Source organism: Epinephelus moara, chromosome 2 (assembly GCF_006386435.1).
Source record: "Epinephelus moara isolate mb chromosome 2, YSFRI_EMoa_1.0, whole genome shotgun sequence".
NCBI lineage: Eukaryota > Metazoa > Chordata > Actinopteri > Perciformes > Serranidae > Epinephelus > Epinephelus moara.
The window spans coordinates 5,999,231-6,021,004 of record NC_065507.1 but is presented as its reverse complement, the minus strand read 5'-3'; the positions used below and the strand labels follow the sequence as shown (position 1 = coordinate 6,021,004).

The window sequence follows — 21,774 nt, the reverse complement described above, 5'->3', positions numbered from 1 at the left end:
TCGCTCCAGCCAGGAAAAACAAAACCAGTTTAAGTGAAACTTGGCAACTTGATTTCAGCGGCACCTGTCTTTGTCCCTCAAGTCCTATCACATGGCGGGTTGGAACAGGCCATCTGCTTCACCATACTGGCCTGCTAATTGTATGTTCGGGAGCAGCGCAGCAATGAAAGAGTTAACCTCGCTTTGCTACAGTAGAGTTTGAAGGAATGCCGGAGCACCTGTCAGACTTAATTTACAAGACTGCTTGTTATCTGGCACGGCTCACTTTCATATGGGAGGCTACTGGCTGCAACAGTTTCTTTGTATTGATAGTGGAGCGTCGACATACAGGCGATGTTACCGTATAAAAACATGCACTCTAATAAGAAAAGACTTAAAGCCAGAGAGTGAAAAGTTAGAATGGCTTTATTTGATGTTTGAAGGCAAGAATATTTTGTACTTATATCAAAGGATAAACAGTCTTTTCAAATAAAGGACCTGAGCTTCAGTTGTATTACGCGGACGTTGTTTCATATCACATCACCTATCTTAAGCCGAGATCAGAGAACATCAGATGGTACCATTCAGTGAAATTAGTCCGTGTCGGTATGATTCAGATCTTATTGAAGGCAGCCACGTCCACAGACTGAACATATTCCTCGAAGGCGGTGATGGATTCCTCCAGCAGATCTGTGCCCACTTTATCATCCTCCACCACGCATCCTATCTGGAGCTTCTTGATGCCGTAGCCCACCGGGACCAGCTTGGACTGCCCCCACAGCAGCCCGTCCATACTGACACTGCGAACGCACTCCTCCAGCTTGGCCATGTCCGTCTCGTCGTCCCAGGGCTTGACGTCAAGCAGGATGGAGGACTTGGCGACAAGAGCTGGCTTCTTGGACTTCTTGGCGGCGTACTCGGCGAGGCGCTGCTCCTTGATTCTCTCCGCCTCCGCGCTCTCGGCCTCGTCGTCCGAGCCAAATAGATCTATGTCGTCGTCGTTGTCGCTGGTGGTGTTTGTCGCGGCTGGGAGGACAAACTGACTCTTAGCTGCTGGGAGGCTGGCTCTTTCCCTTTGGAAGGACTTGATGTGTTTATACCAGCGCATGACGTGGCAGAAGGTCGAGGAGGGAGAGGAGGGGATGGCGTCGAACATTGCCGTGTCAGCCTGCGACGCCGCATAGCCCTCCATGTAGCTCTTGTCTGCCAGGAAGTCATTGAGAGCTTTGAGGCCGGCTGTCGTGCTCATGTCGCCAAGCACAGTTTTTGTGGAAGTTGGACGGGCCTGCAAGGATTTGTCTTGCGTGGGAAACTTGTGCTTGATGACTTCCTGCATGGGGACGTCGTGTGTGAGGGTGGTTTCAGCAGTGTGGCCACTGGAAGAACCAAGGCAACAAAGCAACAGGTAATGAGTCACTGAGATTAATTACCATGCACTAACCCCAAGGCACAAGTAACCTAAATTAAGACCAGGCATGCCTGCGCAAGCCCACACACAGATGCACACCATTCGCGGCAAAAACACAATAGAGCCTTGTTAATTTTTAATTCTTCTGACTTTTAGTAAAAACAGGCTTGTTACTGATATATAAAACAACTGCTCCACATGACAGATTGGTCCTTCAGTTTCCCTCATGCACCTCTGCAGCACACTTCAACCACATGCCAACACTCATTAACTTTTCACAAATTTCAAGCCTTAATTTTTCCCATGAATCTCATTTCTTTCTGTTATTATTCGAGTATAAACTGCTTTATATGATTAGGGGTTTAGGTTTAGGAAGGTGCAATCACAGGAAGGGCTCGATGTCCATCTCCACAGCCGAGCAGGGCATGGTCAGCTCGAAGCGGTTGATGACGTCCGGGTGGAGGACTCCGAGACGCCCTACGCTCTTTCCACGGATGAAGATCTCTGCGCAGCGACCGGGGAAAAAGGTGGAATCTAAGAGAAGAAAAAGAAGTGAGAAGTGGATTATAGGGTTATATCATTTAGTGTCTAACATCTACACCTGGCACTGACTTCCTCTCTCACTAAAGCCCAGGCTGTCGATGCACTTCACATCCTTTTGTAGCTTCCTTTTCAAACCGGCAATTATCACCTCCGCAGGCGTGTTTGCAATCTGTTTGTATCCTGATAAACTATTTTTGACCATCGTGTTACTATCTAACATGCCATCTGTTTGATCCGGGTGCTTCTTGGATCATGTTTCTGCCACTTTATATAGTTGCAGCACACACGCTTTAAATGCATTTGCACTTGCAGAGGCATTCATTTTTCTTTTCGGTAATGATGACATCCTTGGTATGAAGCGTTCAGCTCAAGTGGTGTTTGCACATTGTATCACAGAGATCATTAGTCAATCATACAGTGTGGGTGGTGCTGTGCTGCCTTTCTTGTTCCTGGATTTTCTCCAGATAATTTCATTTGCTCACCCACATTGGTTATCAGTGATCAATTATACATCCGTTTATTCCAAAGAATCCAAAGCTATGATAGACGGGGTATAAGCAGGGATGCTATTGTTTCATATCAATCATTAACAGAGCAGCACAATGAGCTTATGTGAAAATGCCCAAGGACGTTACTCTGAGGCAACTACCGCACCTCCGCAGGCCATTCGACCATAATTAGATCTTCTGTCTCGCTCACTTTGACACAAACATTACTCCTCCTGATTATAATCTGACGGCCCGGTATGTTTGTCTGTGTCGGCAGTGAAGGTCACTTCAGTCCAGATGGAGGAAAAAAATAAAAAGCGCCTCCGTCGACAGTGAGCTGGAAACATGCCTGTCGATGCTACAGGCTCGCTACGTTCAAAAGCACTGACATGCAAACAGACAGAAAGACGGACTGGTCAGAAATTTAACAAGATACAGGGGTTGCCATGACAACAGCCCCACACACAGAGACATGGCATTCTCCCATAGTGCACTGCTTCTTCCCACGCTGCCTTACTAATGGGTTCCAGAGCCCACTGCTTAGATGTTCACTCATCACTATGGATGAAGGCTTACAAAACATATGGAGTGTACTTTCAAACGTGTGTGTGTGTGTGTGTGTGTGAGAGAGTGAGAGTGTGAGAGAGAGAGGGGAAGCAAATGAAGCAGGGAAATTCTATCATTTACCTCAGCCGCCTGTTCTGTGTCTGTTAGGTGTATTAAAACCGGAGGAATGTTCTTGCGTCGGCTCACACGTCATCTACTTGTACCATGAGCGGGATGCCATGGCAACTATATAAATAGCTCTGGTACATCTTAAATAACCAATCAGTCAATGAAAATCCTACACTTGAGCCAGGCCACTTTCCGCCCACTCTCCTCCAACTTTCACCGAAGCTCTCAGCGGAAAGGAGAGTGAGACGGTTTGCATCACATAACCGATATAACTCGCTGATGGTGCCGTCGTCATTTTGCCACAGGATTTATTACTATTTTAGACAACGGGACAAAGAACTCACGCAATGAAAGAAATGCCTCATTGTGCTTTAACAGGCTTCAAACACACCTGAATTGATTACTACTTAGTGACTATTACGGATGATTATAATGGGTTTCAATGCTGAAAAGAATATATTTCCAGCATAAAACGCTGAAACGTGTTGAAAACCATCACAGTAAAAGGATAATGGCAGTTTAATTTCAGGCTTTTCTATAGTTTGGCCATCATATCTGTTGGTTATGATAACACTGTGCTCACCGAAGTAATTTCAGAGATATGGGAATGCAGTGATATCTCTAAAACGAACAGGAGCAGCCAGACGATCAGGTAAACGATAAGGCTGGTGATATTCTTTTTTTTGTTATTGTCAACAAATCCCATGAAAAGACCAAAACCAACAATGTGTTAGTCTGTCTCTCAGTATTGCCCAACTTCTCCAGCTTGTCTGCAGCTCTCAGCCTCAATCTATTCGTATCTAATAAAGACATACATGTCCAGGATGTTTCATGGATACTAAAGACCTAACAGTTTCCTAAAACAGCTGGGCACTGTAGTTTTTAACAAAAGTTACTCAATCAGGAGCACATAGGACATTTTGTTTGGGACTATTTGTAGCTTTGAATTGATACACATTTGGTGCTCCAATAAGAATCTACAGCAGATGGCCAGCCTATGTGGGATTGAGTCAAATTAAACTACAGGTTATGTGCATTGTAAAGCTCTAAAACCCACTGCACACTACATGCTCAGCACCAAGCGGCAGACAGACAAAATTAACAACTAGCTTGTGAACATATGGAGCATTGGCAGCTAAAGAGACAGATATTCCTCTCAGGAGTTGGTAGAGACTGTATATGAAGATTGGACAATGCATCTCCACTTCTTTCTACTGCACAAGAATGAAGCCAGTATATCCAAAATACAGACGCTGCCATCTTGAGCTGGTGACGTAATTTGGAGTCTGCGCAGTACAGGCGCCCCAGGAACACTGCTCAGCCATGCAGCAAGTTTTTGCCTCTATGGTTTTTGCCGGTGGCCACTCGTGGTATTGCAGCGAAAAAATCCCCTGCAGCCCAAAAAGCATTTTCCCCACAGACTACAACTGTAAAAGAGATGTTTGTAAAACTGTTGACAGGACACCTTGAACTGTGAAGAAAATCAATTATGACTCTGTTACGAATTTTTGATCCATAGAGGTTTTATACCACTAAAACTCTCCTGGCGCAGAGAAAAGGGATTTAAAAATCTGTGACATCACCACAATGTTAAGTCTTTAAGCCGTGTGGGAACTCACAGCAGACAAAACACTTCTGTGCATATTCAGTGGGTCGCAAGCTGCACAAGTATGTGTCAGGCGAGCAACTCCACTGGAATGACTAAGCGCCATCTTGCCATCTCGTATCTAGGTATTATTGTAAATCTATGGTGCGGCATTAATCTCCATGTTAAAAGTTCCCACCCCTACACCCGTCTGGCCAATCACATGCAGCATCATTAATTGCGAGCACACCGACTGGCATCCATAGCTGTCAATCATGATGCAACCACCACCTGTTATAGCATCAAGTAACTGACTGAGACCAAACTTATCAGAAAACACACAGCAGAAACCATCTTGAAAAGTGATTTGACGTGTACTTTGATCTTGTAGTTTAGCCCATGTCCCATCCACTGACATGAAGTAGGGTGAGGTTTATGATCTATACTGCAGCCAGCCACCAGGGGACGGGCAAGATGTTTTGACTGGACTGTTGGGGAGCTGTCGTGTTGTCCATCTTTATTTAACAGTCTATGGTAGAGACCAAAAACGGAGGTAAAAGAGAGGAAATATCTGACATTCATCAGGCGGGCAGAAAGAGATATATGAATAAGCAAGTGTGCCATATCAACGTTAAAGGCGATGACACGTCAATGTTGTGTTCACAGCTTGTTTCTGCTGCCCCCACATGGCCGACAAAGGTTCAGTTACTGGTATCACCTTCAAAGATACATACAGGCTGAACACTTAAAGGTCAATTACTGAACGAAAGAGTCAAATGAACACGGGCTCCTTCCTGACAAAGAGAATATGGGCCAATACTTTGCATTGGTCACAGTTGTTAAGTGAAACACAGGCATCTGTCTCGAGTGGTTTCTTCCTCCACTTTGGATCCCCTGACTCGTTATTTCATCCTCTCCCCCCTGCTGAGAGGAGGAAACTCGACTGACAAGTATTCCCTCGGCCCCTCACGCTCTCCCCTGACAGTGACGTTGAGTTAGCTGTAGTGCTGCTTCACCCTGCTGATCGACACATCCTGAGGGCGTGCGTCTGTGTCAGGTGAGCTCTTAGACTGGGTCATGACCTTGTAATGGGGTTAAGGACACGCTGACATATGTGGGGGGCTAATGGTGCATACAGTGTGGAAAAAAATAGCAGAGAGGATAGACTGAGTGGGAGCAAGTGTCCAGTGTGTAGTGCATTAGTGCGTACTGTGAAAGCATGTCCATTTCGGCTTCCTTTTTAAGTGTACGTGTGTGTTTGTTTCCTGTCAGATGGACAGTCTGAGCACCCGTGGGTGGGTGTTGTATGTGCCAGTCTGTCTCTCTGCTCAGCACTGCAGTGGGTGACGTGACTCCCATGCACTCTCCCACACTGCAGACTTTACTCTCATACCCCTTTCTTGCTTACGCCTCCAGCCATCGCTCTGTCGCTCTCTTGTCACCCCCCCGCACCCCTCTAGTCTCATCTCGTCCCATCTTCCGCTCCCCTGTCAGCCTCCCCTTCTCCTCGCTGCTCTCATTCACTGATACTTGAGCCCATTGATTTGCAGTCTGAATGGGCCAACAGAGTATCCTGTAGTGTGACCTTGACGCATGCGAGCCAAGGAGAGAGGGGAAAAAGAGGTGGGCGGAGAGGATGGAGTGAGAAAGAGAAAGTATGGAAAGAGACAGAAGCGAGGGAGGAATATAAAGCTCAAATGATGTATGAGAGTCTCTCTGGGAAAGTGGGAGCCAAAAAGGCGCACAGATTGGCCGGTGTGGTGCTTTAGTCGAACCTTTCTCATTACTAATCTCACAGGAGCGGATCACAAACATCTGAAAGATGAAACTCAGCTGAGTCATACATTCATCTGCCATTTAAAGGCAACTTTATTTCAAGTATTATTGTGCCAGTCACATGTCACCACTGGTTAATGTAACTCCTACATAAAATAAAATGAACTTGTGCTGTAGAGTTCACAGATAGTTGTTCTCCATTAGCGTGCGAAACAGCCTCTAAGAGCTTTAAAGCTCATCTGAAGTTTTCCCAGCTTGGAGTGTTGGTGCAACATGACTGACCCAGCTTTTGCGCTCTTGCTCTGACGCATTTCATCATTAGAGACACAGTGAAGGCATGTGAAATGAGTTCTTGGCCCACAGCTCATGAAGCATCAGTGCTGAGATGATGGCTTTAATTTTTATTGAGCGTAACGATGACGGAACACTGTACGTCGATGCTATTTGGTTTCCCTCATCGACTGAACAGAGTTATCCTGACTTATTAGGGTAAGGTGACGTGGTTGGTGATTTTGGAGACAGAGGAGAGAAGAGGGCATAAAAGTTTCCCACAGTGGACTGGAGGTATTTTTTCAGTTGAAGCCCTTGACCTAAAAATAACACCTGTTCACCTTTAGTTTCCTATTGTGCGTCTTTTTAAAGTGGTTTCTATTTCAAATGGGTTTAAACCTATCAAATGAAACCCTTGTTTGCAACAGGCTGTCAAACATGTTCTGCCATCACCTTGTAAAGTTATCCTTTTGTTTACTTCCTTGATTTCCTCCTGTCTGCACTCAAACCTATTAAAACTCTTGAAAGTGATGTTGCACAACTGTCATGGCCAGCTGGAGCCTTGAAGTGATGGCTTTCCTTTTAATGTTAAAAATAACTTTGTTTACTTTTACCTTTCCTTGTATAAACAATCTTATTCATTCATTCATTCATTCATTCATTCATTTTCTGTTACCACTTATCCTATTGGGGGTCGCGGGGGGCTGAAGCCTATCCCATCTGACATTGGGTGAGAGGCAGGGTTCACCCTGGACAGGTCCCCAGACTATCACAGGGCTGACACATAGAGACAGACAACCATTCACACTCACATTCACACCTACGGACAATTTAGAGTCACCAATTAACCTGCATGTCTTTGGACTGTGGGAGGAAGCTGGAGCACCTGGAGGAAACCCAAACTGACACGGGGAGGACATGCAAACTCCACACAGAAGGGCTCCCTCACCCTGGGTTCGAACCAAGAACTCTCTTGCCAAAAAAACAATGATGGTAACAATAATAAACAATCTCTAATCCCACTATAGAGCTCGTAAGTCACACCCCTTCCGGTAGATTCCCATCGGACCTCTAGGCTCAGAAAATATGACTGGAATTACACAAATGTTTTGTGTGGGTCTAAATAATGTTTTTTCATGTTAAGATTTTTACACTTTATTGTATGACTCTTCAGTTAAAGGCCGTGGAAACAACGTAATGAGAAAGACTACATGTCGCCTATGTGACGTCACGTCATCACACTTTCCCTCCACTTCTCAACTCACAGTGCTGTTGCTGGCATAGCTGAAACTTTCCACATGTCCAGACTTGTAGTGGTTTTCGCCACGCTTAAGGCTTTTGTCCTCTCCTTGGAAGAAGGCGGTGAAGTGTACCAGAGACACAGCCATGTTCCGAGTGCGAGTGGTGACGTATATCATACGTGTCGAGAGCAGCGAAGAGCTGTAGTCCACAAAGCGCTCTCACACAAAACCTAACAGTATCAAACTTCTTCCCGCTAAATTGTAGCCTTCTTTGCACGAAAAAATATATTAAAAATTCACAAACAACATATGTGAAATTCATGGCACAATTCAAACGGGACCAGAAAATAATTTTCATCTAGCCATTGGAATACATTATGAGAAATTGATTTTTAAGGTCCCTTGTACCGGAAATGGAAAGACGCAACTTACAAGCTCTATAGTATGACATTTGCACGCTTGTTAAAAGGCTCAACAATGATTCCAAAATCGTCCAAGGCACAGAAAATGCCATGTCCGGCTAGCGAATCTAGAAGCTCACTTGCCAGATTGGGCAAATGGTTAAAAAGAATACACTGTTTTTAACGCCACTGCTGATAAGCCAAGGTGTGAGCAACCTCACTTAATTCTCATCTGTGGAGAGCTGCACACTGATTGGGCACTCACCAGCAAATGGCGGCAGGTAAAAGCAAAGTTAATGAGCTGAAGCACAAGCGAGCATTTTAATTATCCTGGAAACAGGAGTTTAGCTGGGTGGCGTTAAAGGGTGTGGGTGAAGTTCTAAGTCTGTGAGGCGCAGTTTGTCGCAAGTTTGAGAGCAAGGACGATAAAACAGGAGATCAAGTTTACATCTGTAGTCCTGGCTCTAACTCACATCTGTTCAGTGTTTGCTTCTGTCCATTACACAGAGAAACAGAGACAATACCAGGCCAGAGAAGGGAAACCTAACTGGATTGTTACAACTCAGATTATCAGTTTACTCAACTTTTAAATCAAAATATGTTGAGACAAATGTATAAAAAGGGACAAACCAACCATTTATTTTAAGAAGATTCCAATATTTTAATAACTATTACAATCATAGCCTCGATGACACTGGATTTTTGAGGCTGGTGCTGATATTTGGAAGATACACTGGCTGATTTATTTTTACATAAATAAATAATTTGGACATGAATCCATTGCATATGAAGACTTGTGATCAAGATACACACTGAGCTGGACATTTTACTGTTAAAAAAAAATCAACTAGTCAGTGCTCTCTGGTGGGCAAACTATGTAATGGAGATGGTTTCTAAATTACCTCAAACCTCAACTGTATACTGCGATTTCTTGTCATTTATCAATCGATATATAAACCAATATGACATATCTGCAATCAGCTAATACTGTCAGATAGATCGGTCTAGCTGTAGTTACAATACAATGCAGCAGATAAAGCCACAAAAGAGATTACACACAGTTTAAAGCTGCATTAAGCTTTGAAGCGCATCAGAACCATCTCATCAAACCCGTGTATGCACTGATATGTGCATGTCACTGCCATGGAAACTGTGCCCCCGACACTCTGCTAACAAACACAACAATGCAGTCGCTGCTCGTCACAGACTGGATTTACATAATCTCAAAAAAAAAAAAAAAAACCTGCCTTTTAAACTCACGCAACCCAGATTTATTTGTTCACCAGCTTGGCAAGTAGATAAACATGCTCTAAATCACAGGGCTGCAAATCACTGGGATTTTCTCGTCGCTGTTTAAATCTAGTCTCAAGATATTTACCATTAACGCTCAGTATGTTCAAATAGACCTGACTGCTGGTTTCAACCCCCCTCCCTCTTCTTCTTACCGTCTGCAGCCTGGATGTGGTAGCCGTCCCCTCGGGCCGGCTTCACCTCCAGCAGTTGCATGACTCGGTCCATGAGGCCGTGGATCACCTCGAAGCCTGGGCTCTTGTTGTAGTACACGGCACAGAAACGCCGGCTGTTCCGCGCCCCAACATCTGGTTGGTGGGATGAGGGGGAGGAAGTGTTAGGGACATCGAGAACACGGCTATGCCAATGACTTACTAATATATCAAGACAATACTGGGCTCTTATTTAAAATATATCGGCCAATATAAGCGTCATTCCCCTTTCTGATATCATGAAAACAGTGTTTTGGTTAATTTTCCTTATTTCTACTGGAACAATTTATCAACACGACGACTTCTCTTTAATAAAACTGATCATAATAAGACACTAAATTCAAATTTCTCACAAGTGTGTATATTTAACAACCATTGTTTAAGGGTGTGTTGGGTACAGTGTGTATGTGTTATACAAGACTAAATGATTCCTTCACTTCACACATGCAGACGCCCACCTTTATTCTCATCCTTCAGCACCACGTCAGAGATCTCAAACAGTTTGAGGGGAAGGGGCATCTTCCTGTTGGCAGCTATGGTTTTCAGCAGGCCTGGCAGCAAAGTGGTGCGCGCCACCTGGTGGTGAAAAACCGCGGTGAAGCTGGACACAGCTCCAAACACTCAGAGAGGACAAGAGTGTCCTCTGCTGGAGAGATAACACCACAACGTACCTATCACTGAGTTTCTGCTTGTTCACTATCTCTCCGTCTTTCTTATTAAATGCAGGATTCCCACACATTTTCATGGACAATATGTTAAAACTTTTTGATCACTTCTTAAGGACGCATCATCATTTTTTTCCCTTTTTGCCCAACTTGCCCGGTATTCAGATTTAAACTCTAGTCAAACACAATTTTAGCGAGCTGGCAAACATAAAGGGAGAGACAGAGTGCAGGAAATGAAGAAACATTCTTGATGGTAAACAAAAAGTCACACATCTCTGCATATTAAAGCTGAGTTACATCAACAGCTACAGAAAGTAAGGTCGCGGTTATGTAAAATAACATGGAGGTTATCCACAGAAGATTACTGTAACAATCAATTTCATGATACACAACAAATGTCCATGACTTTTTCAGGTTTTCCATGACTGAACCCCGTAACTGAGTACTTTTCCTCTTTGTTAAAATATCCCCTCATGTTTTAATCACTTCTACTGAAATACAATCTAACATTTTCAAAAGTGTTAACAGAAAGTTAATATTGCAGCATTGAGGTGGATGTCCCTGGTCATTATTTGCACTGCAAACTCATCTGCAAACACACTAGTTTGCGCTGAGGCTAGAAGATTGGTCTCACTTCTGTACAGACACTAGTTAGCAAGGTGATTTTTCAGATGGCACAGAACTACCTTCAAGTGTAGAATACGAGCACAGAATCTAATACATCTTCACCCAAGTATGGACAACATGAACGCTTAATACACAAAACTGAAACTGCACCACTGCTGTTCAATTCCAGAGCCCAGATGGACGGCACAGGCCTTCAGATTACCATCTTTTCTCTGGTCTGATGACGAATTCAGATAAAAAGTCTTTTGGATCAACATGAGCCTTTGTTAAACTCCACTTGAAATGGGATTGACGCACTTTTGAAAAGCTTTCTAAGCACGTTATCTGAATGAATGTTGTTTTGTTTTCTGATTTTTAAGCAAATTGTGGGTGGATAGCAAAATAATCTTTTTATTTTTAAGGCCATCTTTCCTTTAAGGCCTCGACATGTCCTCTTTGAAGCTAACTTTAATTTAAAGGTGCCTCTTGTTAGCTGCTCTCACAGCTGCTAAAACAGTGGTAGCTTGTCACTGGAATCCACCACATACATTATCAGTGTGGGAATGGCTTCACTCATACCGGGACATCCCACAGTTGGAGCTTTCTACAGCCCAACTACATTATGCCAAAACATGAATTATTACCTGCTGGTCAAAGCTACAAGAGAAAATGAGTGTTTTACCATAAAAAATGTGGTTTGGTGGTTCTTTCAGTTTTGCTTTTACACATTGTGCCTGCTTTTTTCTCTCGTTCAGAATTATATTATTAATCTATGTTATAGTCTTCTTTACCTGGAACTCAGCGGTCTTGGGGTTGGAGATATGAACCGCCCTCGTCTCTGAGATCTTCTTTCCAAGCTTGTCTGCCACATCTTCTATAGAACACTACAGGAAGAGAGGGGGGACAAATTGCTTTGAGAAATTTCCAAGCGAGACGATGTAACTTCAGGGCTACGAGTGACCGTTATGGGATAATGCTAAATGCTATTATTTAGTGTTTAGCTAAATGTACTGTAACAGTAACACACGTGGATCACAGTCATAATGTTGGTGAGCTGACTCAGTGATGCCTGTATAATCATAATTATATTTACTTGAAGTGTGCAAGCGTTAGCGTACATTAGTCATCATAAGCTACTGGTCGTACCGGACCAAATAGGCTGGAACAAAACCCCTGAGGATGCGTGTGAATTCAGCTTTTCATTTATAAGAGGAAGACTGTGTTAAAAGATGTGTCTTTTTCTTACTAGGGCAAAGTTGAGGGCCTCTGTGAATCCAGCTGCTGCCAGGTCTTGTCTCAACAGCTCTGTCAGTTTATTCAGAGGGAACTGTAGACACACAGAGCACACACATGAGAACGCGCGAAATATTTGACAAGATGCAGATAATTGATTGCACACACACACACACATCAAACAGGCAGAAGAAGACACAGTAACCTGGCTGGCAACAGTGTAGGTGCGCGGCGTGGTGCGGGTGATGTTGTTGAATCCGTAGGCCATGGCGGCGTCCTCCATGATGTCACAGGCGTGGATGACGTCTGGGCGCGTGGGCGGGATCTCAACCTCGATCTCGTCGCCGACACCTGTAGCCTTGGAGCGCAGACACATCTTGGTCAGCAGCTGGGCGATTTTCTCAGTTGACTCACTGTCGGGAGAAAACACAGACACTGCTCATTAAAAAGTGTGACTCATCGGGATTCGGAGGATACATGGACACCGAGCAGCTAGCTGGACGTTAGCTGTGTGTAACGAGAGGAGCAGTACAGTAAAAAAAAAAAAAAAAAAAAAAAATAAGAATCATTAGTTATAAGGTCGTTAGATGCTTCAGGACAATGGGCCTCGTTTTTTATTAAGTGGAGGCAACACATGGGAAACATAATTTTTCATGCACTGGTAAATGTGATGTGTCTTTTTTGCTTCCATAACATGTCGTCTTTCTCCTTCATTTTCTTGTATTTAAAGTTTTCTCTTGGGTGTAAACAACATTTAGGTGTCCAGATGTGTCATTTGAGTCATGTACAGGTTCACTGCTTCTCTCTGCAGCAGAAAAAACTGAATTGACTGAATCTGGAGTTTAAAGTTAATATTTCACTACACAATATCTTTATCACAGCATTTCATCTGTCATTATTTCACTGGCATATTTTGGCGTGGCAACATATGGGCTAAACTTCAGTAACTGGGGAAATTCTCTCACTCCGACAGCTGCCTCAGGGTCTTTATCCAGGTTGCTGTCAGGGGGTCACGTCCCCTCAATTGCTTCTTGTCAAAATCATGAACTGCTTTGCTTTAGCAAAACATTTTAAGGCATCAAACTATGTCCTCTTTCTTCAGGCATTTTGAGGCTGTAGTTGGTACTGCATAGACTGAAATATATTGAGATGTGTTTTTTACAAAGAAAGGATTTGTTGCAGGGCTGCTGTTCTAGATTGTGTTAGATATCACAGGTGTACCTATTAAAAAGGTTTTGAATGTTGATGCCAAACTTGTGACAAAAGCAAAATGAAATAAGCCTCATCAAACGTTTACCTGCAGGGACTTTCTATATATTTTACTGTTATCTCTGACTTATACAGAGGAGGTCCAAATGACTCACTTGATGCCAACTTTTCGGTTGACGAACTCGCCGTTCAACTTCTCCGTCCTGTAAGCCAGCTCCTAAAGTTCAAACCAGGAAACAACACCACAGGATTAGAGGACAGTCAATCAAATTCATGTCACATTAAACAAAAAGGACACAGTGCAAGATGATCGAAGTGGATACAGTACCGGGTATTTGATGGTCTTGCCATCTGGGTATACCACCTCAGCCTCCTCCACCCTGAGAGAGCAAGAAACAGAAGAATATATCACCAGTATTTGACAAGTTACTAATGTCGCTACACCCTAATCTGTGATGTAAGCAGTGCCGAGTTCAGCAAGGCAGAGTAAACAGGAAGTTTAAAAATAAATGAGCAAATCTTTGAATCTGGATCATAAAGCAAGAAGGGTTAAATGAGGTCCAGCTGATGCATTTGACAGCTGATGGGAAACAGCGTCTGTTTTATTTTATTTGCTTATTTGACAGGGACAATGCACAGCTTCTTGGCTGCTCCAGAATCAGCCATAAGCTAATCTACATCTGTACTCTGCGGGCAGGAACCAGAGCAAAACATCTCCGTTAAGAGAATTAAAACTGCAGTATAAAAACAAAACTACAAATAGGGTAAAAGAGAAAAGTTTTCAAACCACAGAGCAGTGCAGTAGTGCTTTTCTGCCCTGCAGCATCAACATTTTCTGCCTCTGAGCAAAGTTCAAACTCAAAATGCAGAGATGGGTCACAGTTCTTGTCCATTTTTTGAGAAGATGACAAGCTCATATTTGAGCCAGATACGTGACTTACGTGAAAGGCTGTGAACAGTACTCGCTGAACATGGTCACCATCATGTCCAGCACGATCTTTGCCTGGAGAGCACACAGCAGAAGAGACAAGGCTGATGTCAGTTTTCTTTACATGAACTACAGATATTGGGATTTCTCTGTTCTCCTCTCAGTTGTACCTTGGTCAGGTCTGTGGCCGTGCACTCGATAAAGACGTTCTTTGTCTGTACGGAGATTTTTGTGTGGTCACCTGAGAGAAAAAAAGTTTACTATCATAAGACTTCACACACAAATTGACAGTAGTATTAAAGCACTTGGTTTTAAAAAGCCTGAAGTAATTTTGCTGGTCAGATCTCTGATATTTCTGACTGTCAGATGTCTCTACCCTCCCAATCTTAAATGAAGTGTCTATTGTGTGCAACAGAGGCAGAAACCAAAGCCAGAAATGAAGGCCGACACATGAAGACACTGACAACACTCACCATTGATGATGGGAGGCATGGACAGGACGATGCCATTGCTGTCGTAGATGACAGGGTACACAGGCTTGTCCTCAATAATGTGAAGGTAATGCTTCAGGTGGCTGTCTGCCTGTATGAATCAGAGGAACAGCAACAGGTTAACACCGCTCCAAAAGTCAAACTCCTCTTCTAAAGCAACATCCAGACAACTAGGTGTTCACCTTGTAGAGGCTCATGAGCTCGGTGGCCGTGTACTCTTTGGTCTGGTTGAGGGGTTTGAAGCAGATGTCTCCTGGAGGTTTGGCTGTGTATGTGAAGGGACCAGAGATGGTGTCGAGGTCGTGGGTCCCGATGGCCACCAGGCTCCTCTTCCTGCACGCAAAACACAGTTAATGGTTGGATGACAGTGAAATGAAAAGTTTGTTTATTCAACAACTACTCTAAAAAGGAAAATGGTGGTGTATTTTCTGCCACAGTGAGAACAGAAACCTGATGTTGTGACCTGACATTCCCCATCTGCATGACGAGGGAGCGGTCTACATGACAAATTCATCTTCACTGAACCCAACAGTGAAGCTCCTTCATGTGTTTTCCATAGTTTTTGGGTAACAACAGAGTTCTGAGGCATGATGGCAAAGCAAATATCCAGCTGTGGCTACTCTGTTGGTCTGTTCTAGAAATATAGTGATAATAATAAAAAGAATAAAATGACACAAGCTTTGTCCTTTACAAACAATAACATATTACCAGACTTGATTTTTCAGAAAAGCATTATTTGTTCTAATCTTGATCACAGCTTTTAACGGGGTCACTGAACACATCATCAAAGCAGACATTAATAAATACTGTACTCTTGACTTCCTCTGTCTTTTAGAGGTAATATTACATTAAATACACAGGCAGACATTTTGTACAGTGCTTCCATTGTATTGTTCAGCTTGTTTGTAATAAAGTGCTCAAAACAAATGCAGGTTATTCAGGTTGTACGAGGCAGATCCACCCAACTTAGTGACTACAAAAGACTTTATAAAACAGGTTACGACTGGATGTGATTCAACTGACAGTTACCACATTTCCTGCAGTTACTTTTGAATGACATTTATTAGCAGAAGCTGACACAAGTATTCCAGGCATGCAGTCGCACTGCGTGCACCACCTAATCTGACCTGCAGATGTTTTGGTGGAGTTTCTCCTGCAGCTCGATGAAGCTGTCGTAGCGCTCCTGCGTGAAGGTGATGTTCCTCAACACTGCTGCCACAGCGTGGGGTCGCACTGCCGCCGTCTGCACAGAACAAGCATGGTAGTAAAAAATGTAATGGTTGTACCGTCGTAAAACACACACTGATTTGATTTATAAAGCAAACTAATGACAGCTTCACAAACTGCTTGTTTACCGTTAAAGATTATGAATGTTACTACCCACCTCCTTCGTGATAATCAGCCTCTGAAGCTTCCCGCTGACTGGGCTGACACGTCTGTAGCGAGGTGCCTCCAACCTGCAACACAAATACAATGTCTGTAGCCACAGTGACTAAGTCTGCATGCAATACACCCAAAACGGAAAAATAACTTGTATCTAAGCAAGCCTAACACAGTTTTAAACATAGTCATACATTTTCTTCCTTACTTTGGAGAAGTGCACTGACTTGTGCGTTTATGTTTCTCTGTTGTGTCCCCTCTGAATGGAACTGGTCAAACTCGGCATGCATTTAGCAGTTACCCTTCACTTGTAGCAGCCGCAGCAGCATACCAGTTCCAGCACACAGGAAACCACCACTCACTTGTTCTTGAAGACCTGCAGGCCACGGACCAGCCCCTCCAGACACAGCAGGTCATAGCGGTTAGCTGGTACATCGATCTTGTACAGGATGACGTCAGACGCTCCTGATGCCTTGGTGTCGCCCTGCTCTCGGCTGATTATCTCCTTCTCTGAGGTCTGGAACGGGGTCAGAAGCGAGTTCACTGGTTACATGTGACAGCTCAGAGGATGTTGTACACACAAAAACACAGGTATGATGGGTGGGTTTTTTTGCTTTCTTGCTATTCCAAGAGCAACAAAAGGATATGCTATATGCAAAGGTGTCTGTAAATACACGGTATATTTTCAAGAGATGCTCACAGTGACTATGTTTAAGAGTGTTTTAACTTGACACCTTCCTGACTGACACGGTCACCTACATTGTACATCTATACATCAAAACTAAACTCTCTAGGATTGTGTCAATTACGAGCAAAATTGTTGGCAGGCCACAAAAGCCCTTTACCCAACTCTTCACAGAAAGGACGAGGAAGAAAGCGAGGCTCTTAGCAGATAGATCCTCTCTTCAGCCAGTTTGAGCTCCACAAGCAAGGTGCCATGGAGTAGGGGTGTGCCCTATCATATCGCCCACCATAATACTGGTATAATTTTTAATATGATAGGAAAAATTCATATTGTGATACTTGCAATGTTTTGACTTGCTGACATGTTGACGTCATACTGTTGTGCGCGTCAACAACAAGCATGGCTGAAAGCGAAATTATTACCAATTATTCCAGTAGTGTGGAATAAACTGTGGCGTTTCTCATTCTATGAGAAGGGTGTATTGTAATCATGCAAAGGGACCATGTTAGGATACACTGTGATCTGACCTCCTTCAACACAATATACTCACAATCTCATCCAGCTCCAGCCCAAATTCAAAGCACAGCTCGTCAAACTCTTCATCGGCTGAAACAAGAAACAAACAGTCATTATTTAAGTCAGATTTACATCAGTACCAACCTGCTGGTGTCTTCATGTTGCCCTGCAGCAGCCTGCTCAGATTTAAATGACAGGAGCCGGGACATGATGCAATCACGTTGACATCCAACACAGAGATGTCAGCGCACTGAATAAGACTAATTTTAATTAGCAGAAATACGCTAACATTAAAAATTATATACTGGCACAATTTCCTTTAAAAATATGTCCTTTTCTCATTCAAGACGTTTTTAATAAAGCTAGCTAACAGGTAGAGTTAGCCGCTCGTGAGCTGCTGCTGTGTTGCTAGCCTTCATGCTAACTAGTTTAGCTAGCACTCTTGACTTCCTCTGTCTTTTAGAGGTAAGATTACACTAAATAAACAGACAGACATTTTGTCCATCACTTGAATATGTAGTAAAGATGACTTACTGTATGTTCTGCCCAAAGCTGTGAAGAGAAGATCTCTTTTTACTCCGACAGTCGGCATGTTGGCTGCTAATCCTCCTCAGCCAAGTGGGAAAGGACCCCAGCAGCCGGCTGCAGCTGCCTGCTGCGGTGCCTGAGTGAAATTAGAGACACTGGAGTCACACGTCATCCAGTTAGTTATAAATGTAATTAAATAAATCCGGAATAAAGTCGTTTGAGAGATAATAGATAACAGACGATATTACCATGACTTATTTTACTTGTTTATTAAGACAAGTACAGTCTGCATAATATTAATGAGGGAAAACACACTAAATTAAACCCATGTAACCTTTATTTATTTATTAAAATGTTGTTGGATTTTTCTGTCAAAATACATTTATCTAAGTAATATACTTTTTCACAAATAATATTGATTAATGAGAACATACATAATGATTATAATGACACCGATCAGCCAAAACTATCACAGCCTGCTCTCCCCACTCTACCTGCCAGCCACACCCCCCTCATCAAGATAACTCCACTCACCTGTGTCCTCAACCATGCATATAAGCACCTGCTGGCTCTCACTCAGTGCCCAGATTGTTCTTCTACAACATGCATGACATTCCAGCACTCACTCTTGGCTTGATTTCCCCAGTACTGACCCTGCCTGTTCCTGACCTGTTTCTGTCGTCTCTGCCCTGGTAATCACCTCAGCCTTCTGTCTGTGACTCTGATTCCTGCCTACCCCCTTCCTGGTTCCCGTCTGCTTGGCTCTGTGGCTGCATGGTGCAACACCAGTCCTGCATCCCTCAGTTCTCCTGGTTCTGCTATCTACGTCTGACTTCATCCCACTACCAGCCTCTGGAGACACCAGTCCACAACTCTCAAGTCACTCACCGCTGTAACCTCAAGCAAGCCCAATCCAAAGACCCCCAGAACTGGTGCATATTTGTGTAAGCAATAAAGGTCATTACCAACTATCTGCCTGCCTCTCTGAGTGCTGTATTTGGGTACAATTACACTCTGTGACAAACATTAAAACGACCGGTGGATGAAGTGAGTAACATTGATCATTTTGTTTCAATGCAATGATTTGCTGGGAGACCTTTGGTCATGGCATTCATGTGGATGCCACTTGACGCCCTCCACCCACCCAAACACCGCTGTGGGCTAAGTAACCCCAACGGTAACGGTACTCCCTGCAGTGGCCTGCCCAGCAGAAACGTGCACCATGCCACACCACAAACTGCTCCAGATTGGCCTGAGGAACGTGACAAAAAGCTCAAGGTATCAACCTGGCCTCCAAATCTCCTGCACCCCAATCTGACTGAGCATATTTGGGAAGTGCTGGTACCCCACCCAACAAATGACAGGTCTCAAATGATCCAGGACACCTTCCAGAGACATGTCCACTCCAGGGAGGCCCCATCGTAGATTAGGGGTACCTCTGAGGTACCAGCACGTCCCATGGATGCTCGCTCAAATTTGGATCTGGGGAATTTAGAGGCCAGGTCAATACCTTTAGCTTTTTGTCACGTTCCTCAGACCATTCCTGAGCAGTTTCTGCAGTGTTGCGTGGGGCATTTTCCTGCAGGGGGCCCTTGATCTTGATCTGCAGAGGTGTTGGGGTGGGTGGAGCACATCAAGTGGCATCCTCATGAATTTCGGGACCAAAAGTCCCCCAGGTGAACATTGCATTGTAACAAGATGATCAGTGTTACTCACTTCACCTGACAGTGGATCTAATTTTTTGGCTGATCCTTGTATGTAGGGAAGCAGGATAATATTGGCACGTCATCGGTATTGTCCAATATTGGCTTTAAAATGAAATATGGGAAAAGGCAGACATTCTTGTTCTTAATTTGCACAATGAATGAATAATACATACACTGAAAAGTATTCATGTCTCCATCTGCTGGTGGGCCATCGTAATAAGAGTATGCATGCATGATATGACAGAAGAGACTTGATCACTAAAATTAGGTGGGAAAAAAGTGGATATATTGATATCGGATATCGGTCAAATGAGTTGTTACATATCATCATGTTGGATATTGGCAAAACATCCAATATTATGCATCCTTGTAATTATAACCTTTAGAAACTAAAATTAACTAATACAAATTGCAATTTAAAAAGAGAAACAATATGCAGCACAATGTGACGTAACAATGGGACGTCATATTAAACAAACTGTTCAGTTCCATTAAACTGTCATGAGTGACAGGACATGCAGTTAAGTACAGTATACTCCTGACAACCAGGGTGTGCATCACTCAGAGCCACTGATGACACTTATTTTTAGTGAGCCTGAGGAGAGAAATGTTAGTGGAGTGTCAGAGGGTCAAATTGTAAATCAGAAATATATTGCTATTATCCAGCATGTATAAAAGTTGCTTAGAAACCACGTTCTCAAGGACTTTAGTTGAGAGACAGAGCTGAGGATGGATACAGAAGTGTATGACAGCAAAGAATCAGTAAGTAACAGGGACAGTATAAGGAAGATATTCACAATAATGATGACAGATTTTGACACTAATAATCATGGAGTGGTGGGATTTAACCCTGACGACAAAGTGGAGACAGTGGGCAACGAGTCTTGGTGCATTTTTTTCCACTTATAAATCTGGTGGTCAGTCTGCCGCCTGCTTGTCTGTCTGTCTCCATTATCTACATCACACTGCCACTGCACGACACCGCAGAGTGAGTCATCACGCTGCCACGGTCACACCTTCATCATAGCTATATTTCTATTGAGACACAAAGGGTGTAACATTTAAGGTAAATATTCATAATGAATGAGAGATATTGGAGAACAAAGACAAGAAATGACATATATTTACACCAGATAAACTGAATTATATCATTATCAGCATCATGCATCATGCATCATGCATCAGGATTGTGTGCAGAAGGTTGCACTCCCTGCTCTCACAACTCCCACGTGTGTGTATAAATGTAAGGTGAGGCCCTGGACATCATGGACATTTTTCCCAGCCGTGCACGTGCTTGCATGTGTGTGTTTTGGTGAGGTCAGAGCTTTATATCTGGGTCAAAGAGTTTTTTTTCCCCAGTCATGATATTCTGTATTCTGAAGAGTCTGACACTGCACGGTCACATTATAATGGTTGTGTGCGTGAGTGCCGTGCGCGTGGCCCCTAGCTCCTTGTGACTGTTAGTAACCCCTATGCAGTCACCTCGAGCCCTACTTCATCTGGCCCGGCCCCCAGCACGCGCCACCTCCATGAGTCCAATCATAACGCAGGGAATGCCTGACCCCCCCTCCCCTCCTCCCAACCCGCTATCCATCCTCATACAACAACACGACGCGCGAGTCACTTCCGGGCTCAGACCAGGCTGCAGGGTGTGATATCAGCGTTCAGATGAGAGCCGGTGGATGTTGGGAGTCACATCTGTCCGCAGCTGGATCCTGGATGAACTGACACCTGTGGTAAGTTTCTTTTGTCGGTGTTTGTGATGCGCGTGAGAACCCAGATGTGCGTGATGCTGCAGCTGCGTCAAGTTGCACGAGGAGGACAGAGATAGCTTTGGAAGTCACGAACTTTAGTCTAAAAATTAAGACACGAGACTTCACGTGTGCCTGAAAGTATTTGATGTTAGTGAATGCAGCACGGTGCCATTTCCTATTTATGTAACTTAATATTATCAGCTGA

At 43.7% G+C, this 21,774-nt stretch overlaps 2 protein-coding genes across 2 annotated transcripts in view; one reads left to right on the top strand and one right to left on the bottom strand.

Moving 5' to 3' along the window:
• Positions 1-387: 387 nt before the first annotated feature.
• On the bottom strand, positions 388-18,240 carry farsb (phenylalanyl-tRNA synthetase subunit beta). Its single transcript, XM_050056854.1, has 18 exons — positions 18,116-18,240; positions 17,616-17,671; positions 16,743-16,897; positions 16,385-16,457; positions 16,128-16,243; positions 15,183-15,333; positions 14,983-15,091; positions 14,680-14,750; positions 14,523-14,584; positions 13,910-13,961; positions 13,737-13,798; positions 12,578-12,785; positions 12,386-12,466; positions 11,931-12,023; positions 10,327-10,444; positions 9,812-9,964; positions 1,774-1,921; positions 388-1,355 (listed from the first exon to the last, which is right to left on the bottom strand). The coding sequence occupies exons 1-18, from the start codon at positions 18,171-18,173 to the stop codon at positions 593-595; spliced, it is 2,529 nt and encodes an 842-aa protein (XP_049912811.1). The 5' UTR covers positions 18,174-18,240; the 3' UTR covers positions 388-592.
• A 3,188-nt stretch (positions 18,241-21,428) lies between these two features.
• LOC126397858 (fatty acid CoA ligase Acsl3-like) overlaps positions 21,429-21,774 on the top strand; it is a 44,146-nt gene continuing 43,800 nt past the window's right edge. Inside the window, exon 1 of the mRNA XM_050056877.1 lies at positions 21,429-21,551. The gene's annotated coding sequence lies outside the window, so the exon portion shown is untranslated. The remainder of the gene's footprint in view (positions 21,552-21,774) is intronic.

What these genes read in the sequence shown, in the direction of transcription:
- farsb (XM_050056854.1), bottom strand. Translation starts at nt 18,173, where the DNA reads ATGCCGACTGTCGGAGTAAAAAGAGATCTTCTCTTCACAGCTTTGGGC. An exon ending in AGCTCATGAGCCTCTACAAG is followed by an intron (nt 15,092 to 15,182) that starts GTGAACACCTAG and finishes TGATTCATACAG; the next exon opens with GCAGACAGCCACCTGAAGCA. An exon ending in TACTGTTCACAGCCTTTCAC is followed by an intron (nt 13,962 to 14,522) that starts GTAAGTCACGTA and finishes TTGCTCTCTCAG; the next exon opens with GGTGGAGGAGGCTGAGGTGG.